The sequence below is a fragment of the Hippopotamus amphibius genome, chromosome 10, assembly GCF_030028045.1.
Source record: "Hippopotamus amphibius kiboko isolate mHipAmp2 chromosome 10, mHipAmp2.hap2, whole genome shotgun sequence".
Classification (NCBI taxonomy): Eukaryota; Metazoa; Chordata; class Mammalia; order Artiodactyla; family Hippopotamidae; genus Hippopotamus; species Hippopotamus amphibius.
The window spans coordinates 115,786,791-115,812,989 of NC_080195.1; the positions used below are offsets into that span (position 1 = coordinate 115,786,791).

The 26,199-nt window shown below is 62.5% G+C and overlaps 2 protein-coding genes across 10 annotated transcripts in view; both read right to left on the reverse strand.

Moving 5' to 3' along the window:
• Nucleotides 1–18,325, reverse strand: ICOSLG (inducible T cell costimulator ligand). Of its 9 annotated transcripts, none has more exons than XM_057697988.1 (7): nucleotides 10,388–10,563; nucleotides 8,165–8,208; nucleotides 6,971–7,226; nucleotides 5,994–6,275; nucleotides 3,813–3,983; nucleotides 2,831–2,866; nucleotides 1–2,730 (listed from the first exon to the last, which is right to left on the reverse strand). In XM_057697988.1, exons 3-7 carry the CDS (start codon nucleotides 7,104–7,106, stop codon nucleotides 2,309–2,311), a joined length of 1,047 nt encoding a protein of 348 aa, XP_057553971.1. In that variant the 5' UTR covers nucleotides 7,107–7,226; nucleotides 8,165–8,208; nucleotides 10,388–10,563; the 3' UTR covers nucleotides 1–2,308. The 9 variants fall into 9 exon arrangements, with proteins under 9 accessions (XP_057553971.1, XP_057553966.1, XP_057553963.1 ...); XM_057697983.1 differs by having other exon boundaries at nucleotides 1–1,972; nucleotides 6,971–7,336; nucleotides 10,388–10,533; XM_057697980.1 differs by having other exon boundaries at nucleotides 6,971–7,336; nucleotides 10,388–10,533.
• DNMT3L (DNA methyltransferase 3 like) overlaps nucleotides 15,450–26,199 on the reverse strand; it is a 14,319-nt gene continuing 3,569 nt past the window's right edge. The window contains exons 6-11 of the mRNA XM_057697990.1: nucleotides 25,332–25,419; nucleotides 24,090–24,178; nucleotides 21,915–21,990; nucleotides 21,351–21,490; nucleotides 18,314–18,399; nucleotides 15,450–15,615 (exon numbers count right to left, since the gene is read on the reverse strand). Coding sequence (XP_057553973.1) covers nucleotides 15,450–15,615; nucleotides 18,314–18,399; nucleotides 21,351–21,490; nucleotides 21,915–21,990; nucleotides 24,090–24,178; nucleotides 25,332–25,419 — 645 coding nt within the window. The remainder of the gene's footprint in view (nucleotides 15,616–18,313; nucleotides 18,400–21,350; nucleotides 21,491–21,914; nucleotides 21,991–24,089; nucleotides 24,179–25,331; nucleotides 25,420–26,199) is intronic.

The following is a 26,199-nucleotide window of genomic DNA, read 5'->3' on the forward strand; positions in this document are numbered from 1 at the left end:
GCTTGTATTCTCCAAAACCAGGATTCCAGAAACATCACAACACGGCACTCACACGCTGTCCACACACAGCGTGAGCAGGCAGCGGCCCCCAGGGTGGACGGGCCATGGGGCGGAGAGGGCACTGAGGCCCCAGAGGCCTGGAGGGAGTGGTGTGGGTCTGTCGGGCCCAGTGGGGAGTCGATGACTCAGGGCCCGGAGCCTGGAGCGCGTCGGGGGAGAGGCCAGGGCAGCCCGGCCCTGCTGCTTCCCCAAGGAGGGAACCCCTTCTGAGGGGAAAGCCGGAAGCACACAGTCTCCCTGCGGCTGCCCCGTCCTGCCAGGCTGAGACCCCCGCCCCGACCATCTCCAGGGTCTGCAGGCTGGGCCTCGGGCAGGACAGTGGAACGGCCCCGCAGCACATCTGTTCTGGTGTCACATCCCAGTTACTGTGGATGGGCCTGCACCCACCTGCCCCCCCCACCTGCTGCACCCAAGGCCCCTGGGCTTCTTTCTCGTGACGCCATGAGTCACCTTCCTGTCATTCAGGAGCCACACGTGTGCTCTAACGCTTTCATGTTAAAAGTCTGTGTAGACCCCTCATCACATTCATTTAAAAGTCACGTGAGGGCTTTTTGGTGCAAACCAGACGCACACGTGCACGGTGTCTGGGAACGCCCCTGGCTCACGTTTGGCGCTGAGCTGGCCTCCTCCAGTTCGCTGCGAGCCCGGGTCTGGGACGCACAGGCCTCACACGCCCACCGGTGCTGAGGGGCCCCTGGGGTGACAGGCCCCCTTCCTGGGGTTGTGCCCACCGGGCTAACCTTCTGGAAACACTGAACTGCTGCATGTAATCCAGGAATCAACGTGCAACCACGCGGGCAGGGTCAGGGCGCCGGCCGCGCGCCCCCGTGGACGCGGCCACAGCCCCACTCCGGGCGCCTCGGGGGCCTGGGGCTCCCAGGAACCCAGCGTGTGAGGCGAGGTCTCTGTCACAACCACGCAGGTCCTCAGGGGAGGCCGCCGAGGGGCCCCGGGCGACGGTGCGGGGTCGGCAGGGGCCGCCCAGCGAGACTTGAGGGAATTTCTGCCGCGTTTGAAGAAAGGCTGCCACGCAGCTGGGAGGCCGCCCACCATCCACTCACGGCCCCAGCTTGAAGGACCATAACGGTCACCTGTCCACACCGGTGTCCACTGGAGACGTGTCCCAGCCCTGCCCGCGTGTCCCCCGCAGCAGAGCCTGAGCCCCGGGCAGCACGCCCGGCGGCACCGCCCAGCACAGACCTTCTTGCAGAATTCCATTGTGTTTTTCAGGAGGGAAACCTAGCTTTTGACTGAAACAAATGAGGTCGGGTTTTCCTCCCAGGGAGCGTCCTGGAGGGACAGGAATTCCAGGGGGGTTTCCAGTGTCCCCCGCTTCGTGCTTCAGGACACGTGAGCACAGACGCCTGGCCGTCGGGCTGGAGGTGGGCGGGAGCCTGGCCACCAGAGCCAGTGAGCGGCCCCTGCCCCCGGAGCGACCACCGCCCCGCACAGGTCATCTCGGAAGAGAGCGGACGCCCGTCCTCCGGCCGCAAGCTCATCCGCAGCACGGGGGGTCTGGGATGCCGAGAAGCGCTCCAGGCTCTTGGCGGCTGGTGGCGGGAAAGAGCCGTCACGGTCCTCCACGCGTTCCGTGTTTGGCAGCGAAGGTGGGGAGCCCGCTTACGCGGGGGCACGTGCATCCCTGAGGAGCTGCTGACGTTCCGAAAGGGCCACCAGGGTCGGGGCGGCGCCCGGCACGCGCTCCCCGGGGTCCGCGTGGTCCTTCCAGGGGGCGCCTGCACGTCCCCGAAAGGCCGGGAGGCTCGGTGTCCGTGCAGCCCCCGCTGCGGGCACAGACGGTCCCCTCGGCCCGGCCTGCCCGGTCCGTCCTCAAGCTGCCGTCTGACGTCCCAGCAGGCGGCGTGTCCCGGGAGCCCGTCCTCGTGCTGGCGGCGCTCTCGTCACACGCGCTCTTGGAAGGAAAGCGGGGAGGCGGTGAGCACGGGGGCCGCTCCGTCCCACCCCGGAGGCACGGACTCATCTCCTCCGGACCCAGGGAGGTGAAAACAGGGTTGAAAACGCCTGCGGACGGGCGCCCCTTCGGCCTCTCGGGTCAGCAGGCCCGAGTTCTCTAGCAAGCTGCGTCCCGCATCGTCTGAAAGTGGCCGCGGGAGCGAATCTGCTGTGGCACCAGGCAGCCGCGTGCCCCCGCGTCACGCCGTGGGGGTCGCGCTCGCCCCAGGCCCACCCTCCCCTGACGACCCGCTCACAGGTGGAGGGACGGGGCTCAGAGGTGCGGCCACTGGCCTCAGCCCCGGGGCCCAGCCGCCTGACCACAAGGGCCCTGGCGGCCCGAGGCACCCGCCAGTGGGAAACCAGAACCGGAGGCCCCGCGTGTGGCTGCTTTCCCAAACGGGGCGCGAAGTCCCCTGACCTTTGCTCTGGGACTGTGAGGTGCTCGCCCGCACAGAGGGTCTGGACGTGCTGGAGACCCCCTACCCCCAAGGGACAGGGCGGGGCTGTGACGGAGGGAGAACGGGAGACGGAGCCGGGCGGCCGGGGAGTGGTGTGTGCGGGCGGTGGGGGGCCGTGGTTCCAGGCTCTCTGCTTCTGCGTACGTTTGGAACATCCCACAGCGCGGTGTCCGCAAGACGACAGGGCTACACGCCGACAGCGGCCAGGAGGAAAGGCCCTCGCCTGGGCTTTCACTGCCTCTGAAGCTGGGAACACCTACTTCCTGGTCAGCGAGCGGTGCCCGCGCAGAAAGGCAGGCACGGGGGGAGCCGCGTGCCCGGCCCACCCGGGCCTCCTTCCCTCCCGGCAAACTCACCCGCGAGCTCCGGCTCCGGCCTGGCAGCCTGGGCGCCTGTTGGGACAAACCAGAAACGCTCAGGGCGGGCAGTGAGGGGGCTCTCGGGAGACCCCAGGGGCCCCTCGCTCAGCAGCCCCCCACTCGACGGCTCCTCCGGGTTCCTGCTCGGCTGAGGGGCTCCTCAGGCCGCCCTGAGTTCCAGGACGTGACTTTGTAAGAGGTCAGAGCGGGAAGTGCTTCAAGAGGCTCGAAGGCTCAAAGGCCTTCAGCGGCCTGGCCAGCTCTGCAGTGGGGCCGTGGGTGACGGGAAGTATTTCTGGGCAGATGAAACCGGCAAGAAGTGGAAACTCCAGGCAGCACGTAGAAACCCCTCCCGCCAGGCAGGGCTTCCACTGCGCGGGGCTCCGTGGTCCAGCTGTGCTCCGCTTCCCCACCCTCCAGGGTCCAGGAGGAGCCGACGTGGTTAACAGGAACTCTGAGGGTGCCCGCTGACCTCCACCGCCAGGCCGCCCCGGGGAGACTGTGCTGGGCCCAGGCCAGCCCTCAGGCCCTCTCGGTGACACCTGGGTAGTCCCAGGGTCCGCATTCTGGGCCTTTCTGCTCCCCACTGTGAGTTCCGCTTCTTCGTTTCACACGGTCAAAACCCAGACTTTCTGGATCTGTCTTCAAGTTTGGCCAGAACTGGACAGACGGCCTTGAAGAGACTGAAGGCAGCCCGACCTCCACGCACGCCCTGCATCCTGACTCCACATTCGGGGTTCGCCGTCCCCTCCGAACTCAGAGATCACACGTCCTTTCGGGGGCACCGCTGTGTCAGGATCTCTGCGGCCGAGATTGCATCCGGGGCCCTGGGGCTGCCACGCTCACGCACGTTGGTGCTGTTGGGCCGCGCTTCCCGTGAAAGCAACACCGCGCAGAGCTTGTCAACATCTTGGGAAAAGCCACCCCTCACCCCAACAAAATAAACGCGCACCGTCTACAGCGCGGCCCTCTCCGATACCTGCGTAGCTTCTGTGGGGACATCGGTTCCTGCACAGCCAGCCTGTGGCCACGGCCACAGCCACAGCCACGACCAGCACCGCAAGGACGCTGAGAACCGGCCGGCTTCCCGCATCGTGGGCGCCGTCTGCTGGGTCCTCCGTGATGCTGTCCTTGGTTCCCGCGAACATTTCTGCAGGAAACAAAAGTAACCCAGGACTTAAGGGTCAGGAGGAAAGGGGGGAGGTTCTTCATCCTGAAGGAGAGAGCGCCCAGGGACATATGGATCCAACGAGCTCTTCCAGAGGCATCTTGTGATTTTTAAGCTCTAAGGCTGATGGAGAGAAGGGTTTCCTCTTTCAGATGAGCCTTCATCTCTTCCTGGGGTGTCACTCCTCCTCTCCTACCTGTGCGCCCTGTAATCCCAGCCCTTCCTAAAGGTCCACACCTGGGGATGGGTGTGCTGGGAAGCACAGTCTTCCTGGCTTTTTAAACTAAACTGAACTTCATATAATTTAATTTAATTCTTTCTAGCTTAATGGCTGGCCTTAAAAAAAATGGCAAAATTCACAAAATGTAGAACTAACCATTTTAAAGCAAACAACTAGTGGCATTTAATACATTCACAAGGTCACACAGCCACAGCCATGACCTAATTCCAGAGCTTTTCCCCACCGCAAAAGGAAACCCCCTACCCCTCAGTAGCCACTCTCCACCCCTCCCCCGGCCCCTGGCAAACTAATGTACTTTCTGTCTGTTTGGATTTACCTACACTGCACATTTCGTACAAATGGAACCATACACCACGTGGTCTTTCGTGTCTGGCTTCCCTCACTGAGCATCATTTGCGTGGTTCACCCACGCTGCACCGTGGCCAGCGCCTCATTCCTCCTCGTGGCTGAGTACTGCTTCACTGTGCGCATGGACACGTGTCCATCCCTTCGTCCATCCGTGGACACTTGGGCTTTGGTTATTGTGACTAAGCTGCTGTGAACACTCGTGTGCAAGGATTTGTTTGAGTCTTGGTTCCAACACTCTTGGGTGCACGCCTAGGAGTGTGGAATTGCTGGGTCGCATGCTAATTTTTAAGGAACCAGCAGACTGTTCTCCACGGCAGCCGCACCATTTCACATCCCGCCGGCAGCGCACGAGGGGGCCACTCCTCCTGTCCCGGTGTCCAGCCCCTGTGCCCCTGGAGAGTGGTTCTCGCGGGCACACCAGCAACAACCTCCCCGGGCAGCTTGTTACAAGTGCCTCGTGTTTGCCCAAACCCGGAGAAGCCACGCGCCAGACAGTGGCTAGGCCTCCCACGCACCTTAGAACCATCTGGAAGCTTTTCAACTTGTCCTGATGCCCGGACAGCCCAGAGGTGCTGATCCAGAGGGTCTGGGCATGGGGCAGGGGAACGGGGGTTGATGGGCTTCTCAGCTGTCCCCCAGAGCAGCTGCGCCCACTCCATGGCCTCAGGAGACCCTCCCGTTCCCCCGAGACCCTCCCGTTCCCTCTCCCCTGCGCCTGGCTGCCCTGCTGGGAGGCAGAGGTCAGAGGGCGGCTTTGGTGCAGCCAGAAGACCGTAACCGCTGAGTCCCAGGGCTGTACCCGTGATCCAGGAAAGTACGTGCCCGGGCGCGGGAGCTCCGGGCAGCCGGGGCGCTCCTTGGCTGCAGGCAGGCCCCCGGCCCCATCCTCCAGCTCTCCTGCCCCTCCTTCCCCGGCATCTCAACACTGGTGACAGGACACACAGGCTGAGAGAGCCTGCGGCTTCTACAAAGGAGTTGCCTGCCTGCACCCTTCCCCGGGGGCCTGGGACAGCAGCCAGGCCCAGCTGGACCCCCTAGCGGAGGAGGGGTCCCCTGAGAACAGGGGCCACGTGTGCAAAGAGCTTGGGTGGGGGCTGTGCAGACGGGGGCTTCCATTCCGCTGCTGCTGCTGCCTCGTGCCGGGGCTTCTGAAATGGTACACGGCCTGTCGGAGCCTCCGTCCCTCTGTGACACGGGTCACCAACACCGACCCGCGTGCATGAGGATGAAGCACCCTGAGCACGCGGCCGGCCCCTGCCCGCTCACCTCCTCTCCCTGTCGCCAGCTCTGAGACCGCCGCCGCGTCGCCTCACAGGTGCTCTGTCGCCCACCCGAGAAGGTGCCCCAGGTCACCGCCAGCCGCCGCCGTGGGTCGGGGTCCATGTGCAGACCCGGGGCCTTACCTGTCTGGCCACTGGTCAGATTCTGGTGCAGGAGCACGTTCTCGATGCAGCAGTCCACGTTGATGCTGGGGGCCCACCCGATGCGCAGGACACTGACCACATCGTACAGGCCCCGCTCGTTCAGGGACACGGTGCTGTTCTGCAGGGCGGCGTCCAGCAGGCTGTTGTCCGTCTTGTTGATCCAGTACACGTTGGGCCGCGGGTAGCCGTTCATGGACGTGCACGTGAAGGTGAGCTCGCCGTCCTGGGACGGGCCGCTGACCACGGGCATGCTGTAGTTTGCTGCAGGGAAACGGGCGGAGGGGTGCCAGGTTCTGAAGGTCAGAGAAGGGAAGGGACACTGTGCCGAGGGCCAGGGTGGTGGGGAGGCAGCCGTCGTGCCCCTGACCCCGGAGCAGGGGCGGGACCAAGGCTACGGTCTGGGCATCCGCACAGGCCCTGCTCTGCCCAAGAGTCGCCCCCGCTCAACCCACCCGCAGGGGGGCTGCTGAGCCGGGCGGGCGGTGACTGGCACCCACTTCCCGCCCCAAGGGGGTCGGCCTCCTTTGAGTCTACTGACACGGACAGCTGGCGATTCACCCGTCTCTCCACCCGGTGACCCAAGCATCTTGGTGGAGGGGCTTTAGCTAGCTTTCTTCCTAAACTCTGATCTCATTCAGCGCCTCATAGAGTTCCCTCCTAATTTCATTAAAAAATCTCATCTGGGTTGAGCTGGAGAGGTCAAGGCAAGGACAGCGGGCTTAGGAGCTCTCGTGGGGAAGCAGGCAGCCTCGGCTACTGGAAAACTTTCTCAGGAGCCGAAAGCTCTCTCCTCCACCTCGGCTGTATGCCCGGTTAAACAGAGTCCGCTCGAGGGATCAGAGATTTCCTCTAAGGGAAGACACGGGTGAGCGAGCCCCAGAAAACGGGTCTCACGGACACTCCTCTCAGGATGTACGGCGGGGATGGAATCAGTTGGGCGGCGTCCCGCGTCTTACCCGCCACGTGCAGCGTGACCGTGACTTCCAAAATCTTATTTAACTCCAAGGATTTCCGAAACACCAGGCAGTTGAACTTCTGCTCGTCCTGGGGGGTGACGTTGTGCAGGTGCAGAGAGAAGTCGCCCTGCGTCATGGCGTCCAGGAACAGCCGGGCCCGGCCCTTGTAGTGGTTGTCGCCGTGGCCGGCGGAGCTGTTCCCCGAGAGGTAGTACGTCACCACGGAGTTGGCGTCGCGTTTGCCCGGCACGTCGATCTGCCAGTACACGTAAAGGTCGTTCAGATCGAAGCTGTTTCCTTCGGGGTAAACGCAGCTGAGCCGGACATCGCTGCCCACCATGGCCCTGACCTCTTCGCCTTGAGTCTCTGAAACCATCCGGAAAGAACAGAGTTCACCCTCTGCGCGTGACGCCTGACCTCGAGGGCGCCCCGCGGAGGGAGGGGGAGCTCCTGGGTTGCGAGATCAAACACCGACTCTGACTCATCTCGCAGGAAAGGAGCGTGCTCATGAGACGCACAGAGGAAAGCGATAAGATTTTAAAAACGTAGACGCCGGCGGTCAGCTGCTCTGATGCGTTGCCAGGGCCGGCTTCCCGTCATCACGTGGGAGGCCAGCCTAGCGGGGAGCGGGGCCGTGGGCACCCGGGATGGCTCCCCGCTGTTTCTGCTCCTTCTTGGGCGTTTCTCATGAATTCAAAATAAAAAGGTTTTCTTTAAAAATTCAAACATTAAAAAGTCAGCGTCTCAACAACACCGTTACGATGCTGCTTGCACTCTACCAGAGGAGGCCCCGCGAGGCGCTGTGGTCTATTACAACCACACGGATGCCAGCAGGGAAAGCGGCCATGTGCCCGGAGCGTGTCCCCGCAGGCTGGAAGGCCCGGCAAGGCCTCGGCCTCAGCCGTGGTGCCGCATCCCCGTCCCGTGCTCTTCCGGAAGCTGGCGGCTCTGGGGAGTGCGGGGGCCGTGAGAAACAGGAAGCCCGGCTCCCAGCTCCTCTGGAAAGCAGAGGTTCTGAAACACCTGGGGGGAACTGCACCCTGCCTGCCGCAGACACGGCAGCAAACGAGACCCGCGGGTCTGGCGGGGCGCGCCCCCTTGTGGCCCTCAATCCCACGTGTTACCCCGGGCCTGGGGGCCCAGGTTTCTCATCAGGGCTTGGACGCCTCCAGCCAGAGCACGGGCCACACTTACCGGCTCGCAGGCCGCAGAGCAGCAGCAGCAGCGGCGGTCCCAGACTGGAAAAGACAAAACCACCAGAAAGGCAGCTGAGTCCCGCTGCTTCCGAACGGGGGCAGGAGACAGGTACGCCCGTCGTCCAAGTGGGACGACATCCACAGCCAGCCAGCCCATCAGCCCAGCTTCCCCAGGCAGCCGGGAATTCAGCGAGAGGCGACAGGACCCCCCCCCACCCCGGCCCAGCACGGCACGGCACGAGGGGCTGGCAGCCCCTGCAAGACATCAGCTCCCGCGTTAACAAGACGCCCCTCAAAGCGATTATGCGAGTGTGACGAAGGGTGTGAAGAGGAATCGCCAGCCCCCTGGTGGCCTGGCTTCTCAGGGACCGCGTCCAAGACATTGCAAAAATTCAGAAAACCACTTTCATAGTATTTTAAAATACTTTCAGGGGATTTAAAACGAGAGACAGAGAAGATCTAAGATGCCCCGTGGCAGCGTCGGGTGAGCCCCAGGACAACCTTCTGAAGGAACACGATTAATCTGAAAGCAGATGTGGTGGCTGCACGGGACCTGTGGACAGCTCGGCCGTGGGGGCCCGCAGGTCTCCCTCCTGACTCCCAGGCTCCTGGCATCTCCCGTCGGGGAGCCTCTGCACCCTGCATGCCTCAGTCGCCGCCCCGCCTCACCTGTCACCACCCTGCCCCGGTGCCAGCCCACACCTCCTCGAGTCAGACAGGAGAAAGCACAGACGGGGCCACCTGCTCAGGGCTGTGGGCGACTGGTGGCTGTGACATGCCCGTACTTTTGTTTTCCTTCCTTGAGGGAATAGTCGTTACTGGCATTTCTAACTGGGGAGACTGGCACCCAGGGGTGGGTGGGCTTCTGGGCCGTGTGGGTGGGACACCTGGGGATGGGGTATCTCACCAGCTCATCAAGGGAGGCACAGGTCGCCTACCCTAAGAGTGCCCTGAAGTGGGCATTTTGGCAAAAAGCTGGGAGCAAAGGTGTCCCCACCCCCTCAGCTGGCGGGAGACCAGGAGTGACCAGCCGGCTGGCACCCTTCCCCAATTTGCCTCTGCTGATGCGGGAGGGGGAAACCCCAAGCGCGTGGGGGCACATGTCAACAATCTGTGGGCACCAGCCGGCATTCGGGGTAAAGACGAGCGACCTTGGCTCAGCACGGTCACACCCTCCTTTCCTCTGGGCAGCCGCTGGGGGCGGGGGCGGGGGGAAGTGAGCGCGGGTCGCTGCATCTTCTCTCCCAGCGTCCCTCCTCCCTCCTGGGCAGGGACCCCTCCCCGAGCACCCCCGCGCCACCCCTGGGCGGGCAACGCCGGCAGGCGTCCGCGCCTCGCGCGCCCGTACGGAGCCCGGCCCCTGGCTGCCGGCCCCCGCTCCCCACCGCCGCGCCTCCGCCGGGCTCCCCGCACCCACGGGCGCGCGGCGCACCCGCTCACCTCCTCGGCCGCATGGTGGGGGCGGAGACCCCGGGCTGCGGGAGACCTCGGGCCGCGGGAGCGCTCGGAGCGCCGGGCACCTCGGGCCGCGGGCGACCTCGGGCGGCGGGAGCCGTCGGGCCGCGGGGGACCTCCGAGCGCCAGCGAGCTCGGGGCGCGGGGGCCCTGGGAGCGCGCGCGACCAGCACCAGCTGCGCCCCCGCCGCGCCGCGGAGGTCTGGGCGCTGAGCCGGTGGCCGCCGAGCGCCCGCCGCCCGGCCCCGCCCCCGCCCCGCCCCGCCCCGCCCCCGACCCCGGGCCCGCCCCCGGCCCGGCGCGGCCGGACGGAAGCTTGGACGCGGCTCCCGAAGGTTCAGCCCTTCCCAGGCCGGGCTGTAGGGCAGGCCGCGAGGGCTGCAGGGCTGGGCGCAGTCGGCGCCCCGGCAGGTGGCGGCGGGGACGGGCCCGCGGAGGAGGGCGGCCGAGGGCGCTGCGGGAGGGCTCGCGCGGCCGGAGGGGCCGCGGGAGGCCGCGTGCTGCCCCCCGCGTCGCGCAGGGCGTCCGCGCGCCCCGGCGCCCCGCTCCCGCCCCCGCCGCCCGAGAGCCCGGGAGCCCGCGCGGCCGGCGGGCTGGGTGTCGGGCCGCCCCGCTCCCGGGACGGAGTCGGGCCCCCCAGCGTCGGGTGGGGCCGGAGCCCCGCGGCCGCAGGAGGGGCGGCGGGCGGGCGGCCGCGCCGTCCAGGCCAGCCCTGGCTCTTCCCCGCACCGCCTCGCTGCCCTGTCCTCTGCGGGCCCTGGCTCACCTGCCGCAGCGCATTTGCGCGTTGAAGGCTCTACGAAGCCCACCGCGTGGAAGCCGACTGGTTTTTGCCCCTCCAAGCCTCTGGGACCTGGCACTCTTTTTTTGGGGGAAAGGCGGCGCGGAGCCCGGAGCTGGGGCAAAGGCGCGCTGTTTTCTTCCTTCCCCTCGGCCTCCCTCCTCGCGGCGAGGCCGGGCTGAGTCACGGCCGGGAAGGTGTAGGGGTGGAGCCACGAGGGAACTGCTGCCCTCCCGGCAGAGGCCGCCTCTCCAAGGGCCTGGGCGCCCAGGCACCCCACCTCACGTCTGGAGGCTCGTGTGCGGTGGGGGCGCCAGCGGTGTGTCCTGCCCAGGCTGTTGGGGATGCCGAGGCCCGCCTTTGGGGAGCAGGAGAGGCGGGGTGTAAAGTGAGGGCGGAGCCAAGGGGGGCTCCCCGGGCCCCCACCACCTGCGTGCTGTCATTCTTCCCAGGAAGACTGAGTGTCCACCTACCACGACAGGCCTCTGTGAGCGCTAAAGACAAAAGCTTAGGGGCTTCCCCGGTGGTGCAGGGGTTAAGAATCCGCCTGCCCATGCAGGGGACACGGGCTCAGTCCCTAGCGTGGGAAGAGTCCACATGCCGTGGAGCAACTAAGCCCATGCACCACAACTACTGAGCCTGAGCTCTAGAGCCCTCGAGCCACAACTACTGAGCCCGTGTGCCGCAGCTACTGAAGCCTGCGCGCATAGAGACTGTAGCCTGCACACTGCAACTAGAGAACGCCTACGGGCAACAATGAGGACGCAACGCAGCCAATAAAATAAATAAATTTTTTAAAAAGAGTCAAAACAAAAGCTTAAGAGAATAAGAGAATCTCTGCCTGGTGGAGAAAGCCAAAGATGCTGCCGAGGAAGAGGGCGGGGGCTGCATGTGGCCAGGGAGGGAGGTGGGCCTGCAGCTCTAGAGCCCCGGAGCTTCACCCCTCCCAGGTCAGGCTGAGGGGGTTGGGGTCCGGGATTTAAAGAGGTCAAGCAGGATCTATCCTTTGGGGGGGGGGGGTGCTGGAGAAGGGACAGGGATCCCGGCCAGGACTCCTGTTCAGTTGTCCAGTGAGGGCACAGACAGTCTGAACTTGGGTGGGGGGCATCGTGAAGGGGTTGGAAATTAGGGGCCAGGAGGAAAAGTAAGATTTGGCCACGAGAGTTGGGCGTGGGTATAAATCAGATCAGAGATGGGGTCTCAGGACTCTGTTCACTCCCAGAGCAGGAGAACCAAGGCCGCATCCAGGACAAACGTAGCGGGGACACTTGGTGGTGGGGGTGGGCGCCGAACCAGGCCGAGCGGGGCTGGAGGGGCATGATATGGGTGGCCTCAGATCCTCTCCCCCGGGGTTGGCGGCAACTGGCAGAGGAGGACAGCGTTTGGGGAGGGCCAGCCCCAGCGTCACCCGCAGGTGAGGAGGAAGGGACAAGGGACCGACCGGGTCCTCCGGCCCCCCCCCTCCCCCCCCCCGCGTTCCTGGGTCCAGCCCCTCCCGCAAATCCCGGAGTTCTCTCTGATTGGACAGGCGGAAGGTTGTGCTGCACGGATTGGCTGACGCCTGGGTTTCCCCCACCCCCCAGGCTCCCACGAAGATCCCCACTCTATTCACAGGAATGGGGAGCGGGAGGGGTCGACCTCCCATGCAAGCTCGGGTTGCTGGAAAGGAGCGGGTCCTGGGGGGTGGAGAGCCCCCTTGGTTAACGTCTCCCTCGCAGAGTACCGGCTCACGCGGGGCGGGGAGGACAGGTGCCCCGTGTGCCGAGCTGCAGCCCCTCGGTGCAGCCCCACGGCGGCGGGGAGGGAGCGCAGTGCGCTTCGGCGGGGCTGACACCCTCGAGCGGGCAGGTGCTGTGGGGGAGGGGCCTGGCTCTGCTTCCTGGGCAGCCCCTCTCGCCCAGAGCCTAAAGGGCAAGCGCTGCCACCAGGCCCACCCAAGAGTGGGGACCCTGGGCCCGAGGAACGCGCTGCTTGTAGAGCAGGCAGGGAAGTTGTGGCGATGCAGCTGGGCTGGAAGGGAACATCCTAGGGGGACCCAGGCGGTGGGCAGAGGGGCACCCCAGGAGCGGGCAGAAGACCGGCCCCAGGAGCCTCAGACTGGTAACGCCTCTGTGCCTGTGTTTTCCCATTTGCGAAGTGGTGATAGTTATAACATCTTCATAAAGCAGCTAAGCTGATGTGTGGTTATTGTGAGTTAATACATCAAATACTGGCACGTGGGTTATAAACAGAGGATTTCAAGACCAATGAACAAACAGACCTGCGCTCAGGAGGCTTCTCCTCCTCTCTTCCCCTTCACCCGTGCTGTTTCTCAGGCAGCGGGCGGAGGGGTGGAGAGAGAAGCCCACCCGGAGGGGTACCTAGTCCAACCTGGCAACCAAGCAGGAGTTGCATCCACGCTGAAGATTCAAGGCTCCCGGTGCAGACGCGGAAGCAAGACCCCATCATCACCACACACTTGGGACTTGAAATGACAGAAATGCACCCTCTCCAGTCTTGGAGGCTGGATGCCTGAACCAGTGCTCCTCATGGGCTGCAGGCACCCCTCGTCCCGCAGCTGCGTCTCTGCCCTCATGGCATGGCCTCCTCTGGACGGGGTCTGGTCTCCTCTCCCCTCCGACGAGGACCTTTGGGGTCACACACAAGCCACACAGTCTCCCCATTTCCACCTCATCGCATGGGCCAAGGCCTTTTCTGCCACATAAGGTGACATTCACAGGTCCCGGGATTTAGGACCGGAACATCTTTCGGGGGTCATTATTCAGCTGACCACCGCGGGTCACAAGGGGCCTCTGTAGGTGGGATTAAAACACGTAGAGGGAGAATCTCGAAGTGTTTGAGAGAGAGCGGGAGGTGGGATGCTGCTCTGGGGGGCTCTGGGCCCCCACCTGGGAGCAGGCTGACGGAGAGCAGACACCTGAAGATCTGGCCCCTCAGCGCTGGCTGCCTGGGGTGGAAGCAGCCGGAGTCAGTAGGTGTCACCCACCCTGTCCCGCCCGCTGCCCGCACGAGCGTCCGTCTTTGAGGTCAGCGTGGACCCAGAGCGTGGGGATGCTCCTGTTCCCACTGGCCCTCCGTGTTGTCTGGGGCCGCCATGGCCTCGGTTTCGTTACAGACCTTCAGCCCCCGGACAGGAGACCTGTGACGTCAGAGCCCAGTACGGTCCCCCTGCTAGCCTGGAGAGAAGGTCTCCGCGCGTGTGTGAGTGTGAGTGTGGGTGTGGAGAGAGAGAACGAGAGGGAGCAGGGGAGGAAAACTGCCGGCGAGGAGCGGCCTCCTGTGACCACAGGGGCCCAACGCGCCCACGTCTGCAGGGAGGGCCGGGCAGCCGGCGGCCAGGGAAGAGTGGTGTTGGAGTCCGCGTGACCCTCTGCTGGAGAGTCCCTTCTCGCCCGGGGCGGTCAGGCCTCCGATGGCTTGGGAGTCGCCCACTGGCTCAGTGTGACGGGGCCACTGTAACGGGTTCCGCGCCTGGGCAGCTGGTGAACAGCAGAAACGTCCTGCTCGCAGGGATGGGGGCTGGCAGGGGCAGGTCAGGTGGCCTGGTCCTGCCCGGGAGGGGGAGGGCCCTTTTCCCGGTCACACGCGTCTCGTGTGTCCTCACGTGGGCAGGGGTGAGGGAGCTCTCCGGGGCCTCTTTTGTGAGCATACGAATCCCATTCTGGAGTCACCTCTCAAAGGCCCCACCTCCTAATACCCTCACCTTAGAGGTTAGGTGAGGTCAGGGGCCACAGGTGCATTCGGTCCACAGCGCCCGCCCACGCTGTGGAGGGTAACCTGCTTTACTCACAGTCCACCGACTTAAGTGTTAATCTCACCCCAAAATCCCCTCACAGAAACCTCCAGGACAACGTGTGAACAAATGTCTGGGCACCGTGGCCCGGCCGAGTCGTGGGACTTCCCTGGTGGCGCAGTGGCTGAGACTCCGTGCTCTCAGGGCAGGGCGCCCGGGTTCCATCCCTGGTTGGGGAACTAGATCCCGCACGCCGCAACGAAGGAGCCCGCCTGCCACAATGAAGGCCCAGAGCAGCCAAATAAATACAATAAACAAGTAAATATTAAAAAAACAAGAAAATAAAATTAACCATCACGGCTTCCATTCTATTTCAAGATATTTTTAGAACACCCTTCAAAAAGTCCAGTTTTACCCCCACCTTCCTTCCACAAACCACTGTCAGCACCAGCACTGGTCCTGAGCTTCCCCAGGTCGCAGGGAACGCCCAAGGCAGGGAGAATCTGTGTGCCCATCTGAGTCTAGGTCCCTTTGGGGAGTTTTCTGGTTAACCTGGAAAGACCCCCTTGGGGTTTATCGCACGTGACTTGAAACCACCTCTGTCAGTGCCCCAGTGGGCGTGTTCTCACCGGAGCCCAGGGCGACCTGGGACCCTGCTTCCTGCCAGCAAGTCCCTCTGGGTTGAGGAGGACCAGAGGTCACAGGCTTCACGAGCAGACCTGGCCTCGGCCTCCACGCCCTCTGTTCCGCGTGTCCCCCTCTGCCGACCGAGTGGATCCTCTACCCTTTGCAGAGGTTGGGGGTGTTTCGTGTGGCCCTGATTGGGGTGAGTGGTTTTAACCATCAAGGCACGTGGCAGTCGTGACAGCACAGGCCGTGTGCACAAGTGACACGGGTGCAGAGAGCAGCTGTAACGACGTGTCCTGCTGGTCTTTCGCACAAACACTCCTACATCCTACAGAATAAAACAGAGGCTGCGCTTAAACACGAAAAGACCAAGAAACGACCCAGAACACTCATAATAAATATATTTTTAACTTCTCAACTGACACAAAGAAACATTTCCAGCAGAACGACGTGCGTGACAACATCAGGGTCTCGTCCACCGTTAGACCCGGAGCTAAAGGTCATGGCGGGGGCGGGGCCCTGCACCTCCAGACCCAGAGCGCTGACGGGCCTGTGGCAACCACGGGGACGCCAACGTTAAGCCAATAAAATGACAATGCAAACAGAAAAAAGAGATAATGGAAGGAACGTTATCTCTGTTCTAGGAAAAGTCTTTTTTTTTTTTTTTTTCACGGTATAATGACTCATTTATAAAGAGGAAGTGAGTTCTGTTGAAAAATACTTGAAATATTCTCTCAGGGGGAGAAAACAGTTCTTCACCAGGGCGGCTGGGCCCTGGGCGGGGGGCTTTGCTCTCTGCCTGTCCTGAGTCGGCAGGGGTAATTCCTCCCGGGAGACCAGAGCCGAACGCCTGCTGTGAAGGAGAGCGGGGGGCGGGGGGGGGCTCAGTACCCCCCCGGGGACCCCGCGGACTCCCGGGGGGGACCCCGGGGACGGCGGGCGGGGCGGGCCCCTGGAACGCTGGGGCGGCGGCAGTCTCGCCCGGGAGCCCCAGGTCTCTGAGATAAACGCCCGTACAAGACGCCCCCCGCCTTCTTTGCGTTTTTCACTGAGTGGCAGGATGGCAGGCACGTCCTGAGCAGTCATGCACCACGGCCCCTACACCTCCCGCCCCCTCCAGGGAGAAGCCCATCCCTTGAGACAGAGGCACAGAGGGTCCAAGGACAGACCACTGGCCCAGCTCAGCAGGTCCCACGTGCAGTGTGGAGAGGCTACCACGGAGCAGACCCACAGGGAAGGGAGGGCGGGACTCGTGGGCAAGGCCAGTCAAGCGGCGTCCCGTGGCCTTCCCGAGGGCTCTGCTGCACCGAGCCGAGCACGGCCGCCCGCGGGCCCTGGGCCGCCTGTGCCGGAGGCCACCGGGCAGGGACTGCGCGCGCCACGTGACGCCACCCCGGGGACGCGAGGCTCCTGGATGTGGCGCCTGGCACCTCTCTGGACTCAGGGCACACGTCTCGGCTCCCTCTGGGAGGGGCGACGGCCACAGCCGAGGTGCCCCTGCCAGCGCACTCCCCCCCACCTCCCCGGGCAGCTCCACGTCCCAGGGAGGCGGGGCTGTCAGACGCCACGGCCCGTCATCCCAGCAAAACGGTCCCCGCTTCCCGTGAGGGCGGGTCCCGTCACGACCGAGACAGTGCGAGCACGAGGGGGGCGCCCGCTGCCTTTCTGGGGCCCAGGCCCCGCCGCCCCCTCCAGGGAGAGAAGCGGGAGATGCCGCGGAGGAGGCGGGCCACCCTCAAGGCTTCAGAAAGGCTGGGTGGCGGCCTGGCCAGCATGCGGGGAGCAGAGGGGCACAGGGAGGTGGTGAAAAGAGGTTTCCAGAAACTGTCAGGAGGAGAACACATGACTTACTGTCCCGGAAGATGCAGGCAACATTGGTTCAACACAGGGCAAAGGCCGGACACACGGGGTTTGGGGAGGAGACGGTCTCTCCTCAAGGGCTCTGGCGGCTGCGGGGTGCGGCGGGGGTCAGGGGTGTGCGTGAGCGCCGGCACTCCTGAGAATGCCCCGGGGGCACAGGAGGGCGTGTGTGCACGTGTGTGTGTGTGTGTGTGTGCGTGTGTGTGAAGGCCCGAGACAGGCCTGTTGGAGGGGCTGAAAGCAGCTCAGTGCGGCCCAAACGCACACGGTGGGGGGCTGGTGGGCATGTGGGCCTATGCAAGTGTGTGTGTGTGATGAGTGTGAGCCTGTGAGACGGTGGGGGTGTGTGTGTGAGTGTGGGGTGTGTGTGTCTGAGTGTGTGCTGTGTGATGAGTGTGAGCCTGTGAGACAGTGTGTGTGTGTGTGTGTGATGAGTGTGAGCCTGTGAGACAGTGTGTGTGTGTGTGTGTGTGTGTGTGTGATGAGTGTGAGCCTGTTAGACTGTGTGTGTGTGTGGGAGTGTGTGTGCGTGTGTGCGTGTGTGCTGTGTGATGAGTGTGAGCCTGTGAGACGGTGGGGGGGTGTGTGTGAGTGTGTGCTGTGTGATGAGTGTGAGCCTGTGAGACAGTGTGTGTGTGTGAGTGTGTGCTGTGTGATGAGTGTGAGCCTGTGAGACCGTGGGAGTGTGTGTGTGAGTGTGTGCTGTGTGATGAGTGTGAGCCTGTGAGACAGTGTGTGTGTGTGTGTGATGAGTGTGAGCCTGTTAGACTGTGTGTGTGTGTGGGAGTGTGTGTGCGTGTGTGCTGTGTGATGAGTGTGAGCCTGTGAGACTGTGGGTGTGTGTGTGAGTGTGTGCTGTGTGATGAGTGTGAGCCTGTGAGACCGTGGGAGTGTGTGTGTGCGTGTGTGCTGTGTGATGAGTGTGAGCCTGTGAGACTGTGGGTGTGTGTGTGAGTGTGTGCTGTGTGATGAGTATGAGCCTGTGAGACCGTGGGAGTGTGTGTGTGAGTGTGTGCTGTGTGATGAGTGTGAGCCTGTGAGACAGTGTGTGTGTGTGTGTGTGTGTGTGTGATGAATGTGAGCCTGTGAGACCGTGGGAGTGTGTGTCTGAGTGTGTGCTGTGTGATGAGTGTGAGCCTGTGAGACAGTGTGTGTGTGTGTGTGATGAGTGTGAGCCTGTTAGACTGTGTGTGTGTGTGGGAGTGTGTGTGAGTGTGTGCTGTGTGATGAGTGTGAGCCTGTGAGACTGTGGGAGTGTGTGTGAGTGTGTGCTGTGTGATAAGTGTGAGACAGTGGGGCTGTGTGTGTGTGAGTGTGTGCTGTGTGATGAGTGTGAGACAGTGGGGGTGTGTGTGTGTGAGTGCAGGCGTGTGCGGGGCGAGGCAGGCGCCCGGAGCCTGGACGCAGGGACCAGCACTGGGGCACACGTGCCGCGTGACTCACATCCAGGAGTTCCTCCGGAGGGGAGACGCTCAGAAGGCCCCGAAGGTGGGAAGCAGGGAGAAGGTCCCCAAAGTGGAAAGGGGCACTGCTGACCTGGGGCTTGTCTGGAATTTGTGGGGCAGCCCCGACCTGGGCACAGAGGCTGCCCCGGGCACGGCTCTCTCAGACACTCAGACGTGGTTCCCCGGTACCCCCGACGGGGCCAGCATCCCTCCAAGCTTCCGGGGACGTGAACGCACAGGAAATACCTCTTCACAGCGGGGATGTTGCTCCACACGTGCACGGCGCGCTGCGCGGTCCTGCCGCGGACGTCCTGGATGGTCACCGGGTCTGTCTGGGGGATGGAAACGTCGGCTGTGACCTGGGGGGACCCACAGGCTCAGCCACCGTGGGCGCCACATCTGAGCCTGGAACCGTGTCCCAGCCCTCTGAGACCGCTTGTGTCTTCCAGTCGACACTGCTTACACGTCACATCTTTTTTCTTATAAATCACCTTATAAGGGAAAAAGCTGTGATATTACTTTAGACCTTTTAACCGGTAGTTTTCACTCCCACAGGACACGTGGCCCAGCGACTCACGGCCTGCTCCACAGCACAGGTGGATTCCCATGAAGGACAAAGAGGTCCCCACTCTCGAGCCAAGAGACACGTCATCTCAGGCAGATAAGAGGCTTTGCGGGCAGAGAGCAGCGCTTCCTAAAGGGCCGGTGCTGCCTAGTGCCCATCAGGAGCCCAGAGAGCGCCTGGTCCTGGAGCCAGTCTCCCTAGAAAGTACCGGAAGGTCAGATGAGGAGCCACTGGGAGGGAGCCACGGCAGGAGGGAGGCCATCCAGCCCCCGACACCCAGTGCAAGGTGGCCTGCACTCTACCTCCCTGGACTAGGGGGGCCAGCGGAAAGTCCCACGTGGACCGGTCCCCAGCCCGACCGTCCCTGGACACATCAGCCTCCTCCCGTGTCCAGACACCTGCCTGGGAGGAGCGCTCACCCCTGGATGTCCCAGCAGGTGCAGGCCGGAGAGAGACAGTCCTGTTCCCTAGCTGCTCCCTGCTGTCAGCAGGAATTCAGCTCTGCGGCAAGATGGGAGCACTTACATGACATGCGGGACGTTCTCTTTTTTGCCTGCTTCTGATTAGGGACCAATTCTGATCTACCAGACGTGCTCACAAGACCAGCAAGAGCCAGTATCCTTGCTGTCCTCCAAGTCTGCTGACAACGGGCGCCTATGTTTGGAGACTGCGCTTTTTGTCTGGACTCGTGATTTACTTATTCGTAGATTTTTCAATAAACAAGGCACCTGACAAGCCTGGTCCTGCCTGCTGGTATGAGGCGACATGTCAATATCTAAAAATTCCAGGCTTCCTGAAAAGGAGAAATAACCGCAGACGGGAAAGAAAGTAAGAGAATCATGAGGCCACTTTGCTCAACTCTATGAAAATGATTTTTAAACTTTAAGTGGGTGACATTCTGGGAAAACATAACTTACCAAATTGATCTCAGAAAAGATTGAAAATCTTAACATATTAGTTTCCACAGAAAAGTGGCTCCTGTTTTAGAACAATGTCAACAGCAGCCACTCCAGGCAATTTCACAGAAGTCTGTTAAAGTTTTAAATGTTTTTATGAAGCAAACTTAACATTGACGTCCAAACCCTATAAAAACAGCACAAAACAAAGCCAGAAACCTCACACACCCATCTCTCTCGTGCTTCTTAAAGCAAAAATCCTACATGAAATGCTATTCACCAGATCTGTCCAGAGAGCCACACACCACGACTAAGCAGGTATTTTCCAGGAACAGAAAGACAAATCACTATCAGGAAATCTGTTAGCATAGTACATCTATTAATAGATCTAAAAGAGAAATTTATCACCATACACTTAAAAAAGAACATTTGCCAGAATCCAACAATGATTCTTGATAAAGTGGCTCAAAAAAAAAAAAAAAAAAAAGCCAGAAATCAAGGGAAACTTCTGGAAATTTCTTTAACATAGTGAAATCTATCAGCTTCAACCTCAAAGCCAGCATCAGCTTTGTAGAGAAACGCTGGGAACATTTCCATGAAAGTCAGAAACCAGGCAGGCACGTCCTGTCACTGCTGTGATTCAATGTGAGACGTGAGAAACGTATCCAAAGTACAAAATTAGAAAGAAAAACTGTCACGATTTGTAGATAATGTGCTCAATACCTAGAAAGTCTAATGGAATCAACTGCAAACCACTATCACCCACAAAGGAATCCAATAAGGCAGCAGGAGCTAAACTAACATAGAAAAGTCAATAGTTTCTTGAATACGCATCAAAACCAGGAAGATGCAAGATGGAAATTCCCATTGCGTAGGATGGAAGAAGAGCAGGACACTTGGGACGCAAGGCAGGCAAGGAACACGGAGAGCTGGGGACACCCTGTGGGCAGGGGAGGGAAACGGCCGCTCGGCTGCAGGTGGGGCTGTGCGGACAGCCTCCCAGGGCAGTGGCGGCATCCCTGAAATCAGCACACAGATCCCGTGATCTCACTTCCGGAATCCATCCCACAGCCGACCGCACTCACACCCTTCCTTGGAACATTGTTTGTATAAGAGCAAGAGACTGGAAACAACCCAACTATCCGTTCATGGGAACAGGTTAAAGGCATTTTTACATCCACACAAAGTAAAGCTGCGCGAAACACATACATTGAAACAAAGTATGAGAAAGGTACTTTTCCAAGGGAAAGATTTCCAAGGAAACTGTTAAGTGAAAAAAGCCTGACACAGGGCAGTGGTGTGAGCAGACTTGTAGGTTTGTGAAGACAACCTAGAGGTGACCAAGGATCTGAAGGCAAACGCAATGGGGACGGCGGGGGTGGGGTAGCCAGGAGACTTTCACTATCAGTTTATAAACACTTGAACTTGGGGAGGCATCCTGAGAGGAGGGGCCACCGGGCCTGGCCTGGGGCTGCCCTGTGTGGGGGGAGGTGAGCTGGGAGGGACGGCCCGGGTCATTCCAGGACAGCTGTGATAGTGTGTGTGTAACTGGCCTGTGCACTGCACGTTGTGGTGTGCACAGGTGAGTGCGTGTGTGTATGTGTGTGCGCAGAAGGACAGGGGGAGAAGGACGTGACCTGTGGTGGTGGCATCCCGGACCCAGAGCAGCACAAAGGCACCTCCAGGACCTCAGCGGTGCAATGGCCCTTGTGGGCCCCGTGAGCTCTGAAAACCCAGGCCTCGGGGCTGGGACCTAAGCTGCACACAGCTCCCCCACCGAGGCGCCCAAGGGTCCCCTGGGGAGGCCCGGGCCCACACACACCTCCAGGAAGCGAGTGGCCACGACATGGTCATCCTCGGTCAGCACCAGGTTGTCCACGAACATCCAGAAGAAGGGCTGGGGGCTGCCTTGCCGGGGCCTCGCGTACTGCAGGATGCGGTGGAACTGGTACAGGTACCACACTGCAGGAGGGAGGCATCCAGGTGTGTCTGGGCTCCGCCTGAAGGGACCTGCGATGCGAGGGTGGGGCTCTGGCCGGGGCATGGCCGCCTGCTCCCCAGGGCAGTCCTGCCCCCCAGCTGCCTCCAGGGCACAGGTGCGGCAGGTACTGAGACAAGGCAGCTGCGAGAGGCCGGGCAACGCCCCACAGGGACACAGTCCAGCGGACGGGGTGGGAGGGGCACCAGGCCGCCCTGGGGCGATGGACCCGCTCCCCCTCTTGGTTGTGGTGAAGTGTGTACTCACCGAATGTCTCTGATACCCCCAATAAAGCTGTTTTCTTATTTTTAAAAAATGCAGACAGTTTTCAATTCTGCCCTTCCTGAGGAGGGCTGGGGTGTGCAGGAGGGGGTGGGGCCTGGAGTCTGAGCAGACCCCGTCTCTTACCCGGGGGATGGACGCAGGCGTGGCCCAGGGCGGGCGTAGCGCCGTAGGCGAGGTCGAAGGGGCCCCATTCTTCCACCTGCAGGAGAAGGCGGGCGCTCGGGAGGGCAGGGCACTCCCCACGGGGCCTGGGCACCTTGTTCGCCCAACCGTGTAATTTAGGCTGGAAGGGGTTGGCGGGGGGCGGTGATTCCACCGGGTCAGACCCGCCTCTCTGGTTCGGGGGTGCAGGGAGCCCCGCTTTCTCCATCTGGGGGAGGACGGCCCTCGGCAGAGCCCTGGGAACCCGAGGGCAGGGACTCCTTTGTGCCAGGTGTGGCCCGCACAGACCCTCCCGGGAGGTTGCCACATGGGCCCCCAAGGATTCGTGCGGATTTTGTGTTGCTGGAAAATACAGGTCGAGCCCCTGATGGGCCACGGGTCGGCGGGCAGCCCTCCCTGGCGAGCGCGAGCCGCTCCTGCCCCGCAGCCCCCCCCCACCCAGGGCCCCCCCAGCCCCGCCAGAGCGGAGGCTCGGAGGATGCCCTTCCCCCACCAGGGGCCCACGCGCCCCTCCCCAGGTGACTGAGGGACCAGGTCAGACTCTAGCCTGTGTCATTCTTCTTAAAAAAAATTCATGAAACACCCAAATACTGGATCCCTGGTTTCCGCCAGCACCCGGTCCAGAGCAGACGTGGTTTCCCTGGGCCCTCCCAAGTCATCCACAGCAGCCGCACCGACGTCGCCCCCGACCTCACAAGCCCCGTCGCAGCCAGCTCCGCCCCGACCCACGTGCGCTCCTGGGGACGACTGGGCTGGAGGTGCCGTCGCGGCCTGCGGCCCGGAGCAAGCGCAGGGGGGTGTATGCACGGGTGGGGGCGGGGGCCCAGGACGCGCACCCCGACACTCCGCACGCAGGTGGCTGCTGTAAGCGCCCCAGGAAGGAAGCCGCGTCTTAGAGGGAGCACCGCCTCTCCCTGAGAGCCCTCCAGAGTGCACTTAAATCCCCCCAAAACCCGCAGCCCCGCCTGGCCGTGCAGACGTCGGAGCCGGTGGGAGCCGGACGCCCCCATCTCTAGGGCGGGCTGCACGGTGGGAGAGCCCATTTCACAGCCACGTGAGAAAGGACTGACACCAGGACTGGTCGTTGGAGACCCGAGCGACGATGACGCCACTGAGACGCGATGGCTCAGCATGGGGGGGGCGTCCAGGCCCTCGGCCGCGCCCGCGACGGCCCCGTCACGTCTGACCTGCTCTTGCAGCTCTGCGGCCTGGGGAGGCCGCGTGTCCCTGCCCAGTCCTGGCTTGCCCGTCCCGCCCTGCGAGGGAGGACCCCGCCCTGGGGGGCCCGGGATGCGCGTGCAGGTGGGCGCAGGCTCCAGGCGTGCTTCATGCTGGGACGTCTGAAGGGGTCCAAGGGGTGAGAGGAGAGCTGCCTGGGCTTCAGGGCAGGGCAGACCCCAGGCGGCGGAACAGGGGGGCGTCTCCCGTCTCAGCCAGAGGAGGGCTGGCCCCGGGACACAGCCCCCCACCCCTGCCCCGGCCAGACGGGGGGCGGAGCACCGGGGGGGCAGAGCAGACCCCCATGTGGGCCACTTCCTTACTGCCCCCTTCGGCGGCCAGTGCTCCGGCCCCTCAGACCCTGTGCCCGTGGTTGTCGGGCCCTGGGGACGATGAGTCCCTGAGTGAGAGGCTGTGTGGTGCGGGGAGGAGGCGTCCGGCCCCTCCCCTCCGCCGGCTGCTGCGGAGTCATCCTCCGGCCCTTTCTCCGAGGCCGCTGTCCGGGACAGCAGGAAATAGCCTTCAAGGGAGCCAGGACGTTTTGCGACAGCGCGCGGAGGCTGTTTTCAAACAATCAGTGGTTGTTTCATTCAAGGCTCAGCATTTTATTTAGAAGAAGGTGGGGGACCACGCTGGGTGACACCATCACAGGAAGCGGGAAAAGCCCCTCTTGATTTCAACAAGTCAGGCAAGAGGTTTGGCCGATGGCTCTGGGCGGTGGGCAGCGTCGGGGCCGCGAAGATGCCCCTCTCATCTCTCCCAGTGCGGGTGGGTGACCCCTGCGAGACCCCCCGGGTCGGCCCCGCTGGGGGCTGAGCAGCCGGGCTGCCCCTCCCCCCTGCTCCTCCTGCCCCCTCCCCCGCAGCACCCCCGAGGCGGCCCTCACCTGGGTGCCTGGAGGAGCACAGCGGTACTTACATGCCTCCTCACTACGTTGGTGACATCATCCAAATGTTTCAGTCTTCCTGGCTCAGAGCCATTTTCCAAAAAGCCCAAGCTCATCAGCTCTGCGTGGGGCACAAAGACGGCACAGGGGGCCAACGTTGGTTTCTGACTGCACGTGGAACCACAGGCCAGTGCTTGCTCAGAACACACGCTGTCGTTATCGAGCAGACTTTGTCTTTTCCACGACACGATGGGTGAGCAAGCACGCTCTGCCGAGTACTGATTTCAGAAAGTTAAGCGACGTATTGCAAAACCAGGCCCTCCTGGCCGCAGCGTCACCCTTTGGGTTAGGAAACCACTGGGCGGTGGCAGTCCCCACTGATGCCACCGGGTCAGGCTGTGTGACGCAGCTGGGTTGCATGGGAGTCTGCAGTCTAGGCACAGGAGGACAAGCCCGGGGGCGGGTCTTACAAATTGAACTAAGGATGTGTCGTCCGGGCTGGGACTCAGAGGCTGGGCGGCCGTGGGCCGTGACTCCTGGGTTCCTTCAGGGGAAAGCTGTGCCCACTCTGTGTGTCTCAGCCCCTCAGGCCCCTAACACAGGTGTGCACGAGGCCCCTTGGGCCACACCACACAAGGCACGCGGCACAGCGCCAGAAGCAGAGTGCCCTGCCCCATTCCATCTGGCCAGAGACGAAGCAGTGTTTTCATGGATTCTTTTTTACATCTGCTGGGCCCAGAAGAAGCCACAGGATTTCCAGACACCAGCAGTGGGGGTCTGCTCGGGGTCCAGAGGGCAGGACACCCAGGCGAGGCTGGGGTGCGGCACGTCGCCAGCCTGGGCCGTCCGGAGGTTTGGGTGGAGAGGGAGGGTGCAGGGAGCCCTGTCGGCTGGCCAGGTGTGTAGGGGTGTGGTCTGAGGTTTGGTGGCCGTGGGCCGGGCTCTCCTAGGCAGAGAGCCTGGGCCCCACGGCCCTCACTGTGGCATTTCACACCCACTGTCTTGCTACGTGAATTTTCTTTCCAGGGCATCTCTGCTGAAGGAAGCAGCCGCAGATGCTCCTGTCACCCCACCCCCACCCGTCTCCTCCTGAAAACGGCTCTCAGGCCGTCCCCTGGCTCAGCCTCCAGCCCCAGACGCACAGCGGGTGGGACGCTGGGGACTTCCTGATCTGGCCCCCGCCACCCCCCCGCCACACACGCCCCGGCTGCTGTGGGTCTCGCTGCAGGCGGACCTGTTCTCCAACGTGAGTCCTCCGGTGTCACTGCACCCACCTTTTTTGATGTCCCCAAAAAGGGACAGCACCCGGACAGGCTCTCTCTTCCACACGGGCACCGTTTTGTACATCTCAAGGGGGCTCTCCTATTTATTAGAAAAAAAAAAAAAAAAGATGTTTTGATGACTACGTAGGACCCCTGAGTGACATAGAGTCCATGAGTGACAAGCAAAAATTCTTTCTGGCCCTGAAGAAGTGTTTCCCCTGATGAACGGTGACACACCTGCCGAGGAGGGTAGCCCCGCCTGGACCGCGATGACGCCCAGGCCTCCATGAGACCCTGCCCATCCCCCAGGCAGTGGACTGCTGCCCACCTCCCCCACCCCCAAACCTGGCAGAGGAACGGCAGGTGCAAGGGGATTTTCCTGATTGTAGAAGAAGTTAATTCCATCCCAAGAGAAACCACTTCCCTTGTATTTCTTGGGAAGAGTTTCAAACCTGGGGGGGGGGGCGGGTTCTGAATACGCATGGCCGTGGGATTCACCCCATCCCTCTCCGTCTCCTCGGCAGGCTCTGAAGGGGGCCCCCAAGCCACCCGGCACCCCTGAAGGCTACCAGCGTAGGGCCTCTCCCAGGCCAGCCTGAGCCAGCACCGAGTCCCTCTGTGAAGGAGCCGGGCTGAGGTCAAGGAGCGGGGAGGCCTCGGGGAGCCCCGCTCTCCCCTGCAGGGCACCGGGCCAGCAGAGACCCGGTGGGTCCATTCATGAAACAAGAACCCCCAGAACCCCTGACCCCCAGGAGCTTGCACTTGGGGGAGCCTGGCCTCCAGCGAGCAGGGCATCCAGCTGTGGTTGGGATTCCGGGCCTGAGCAGGGGCGCTGCCTGCAAAGCAGGGGGTGCGGGGGTGGTCCCCGGAGACCCTGAGC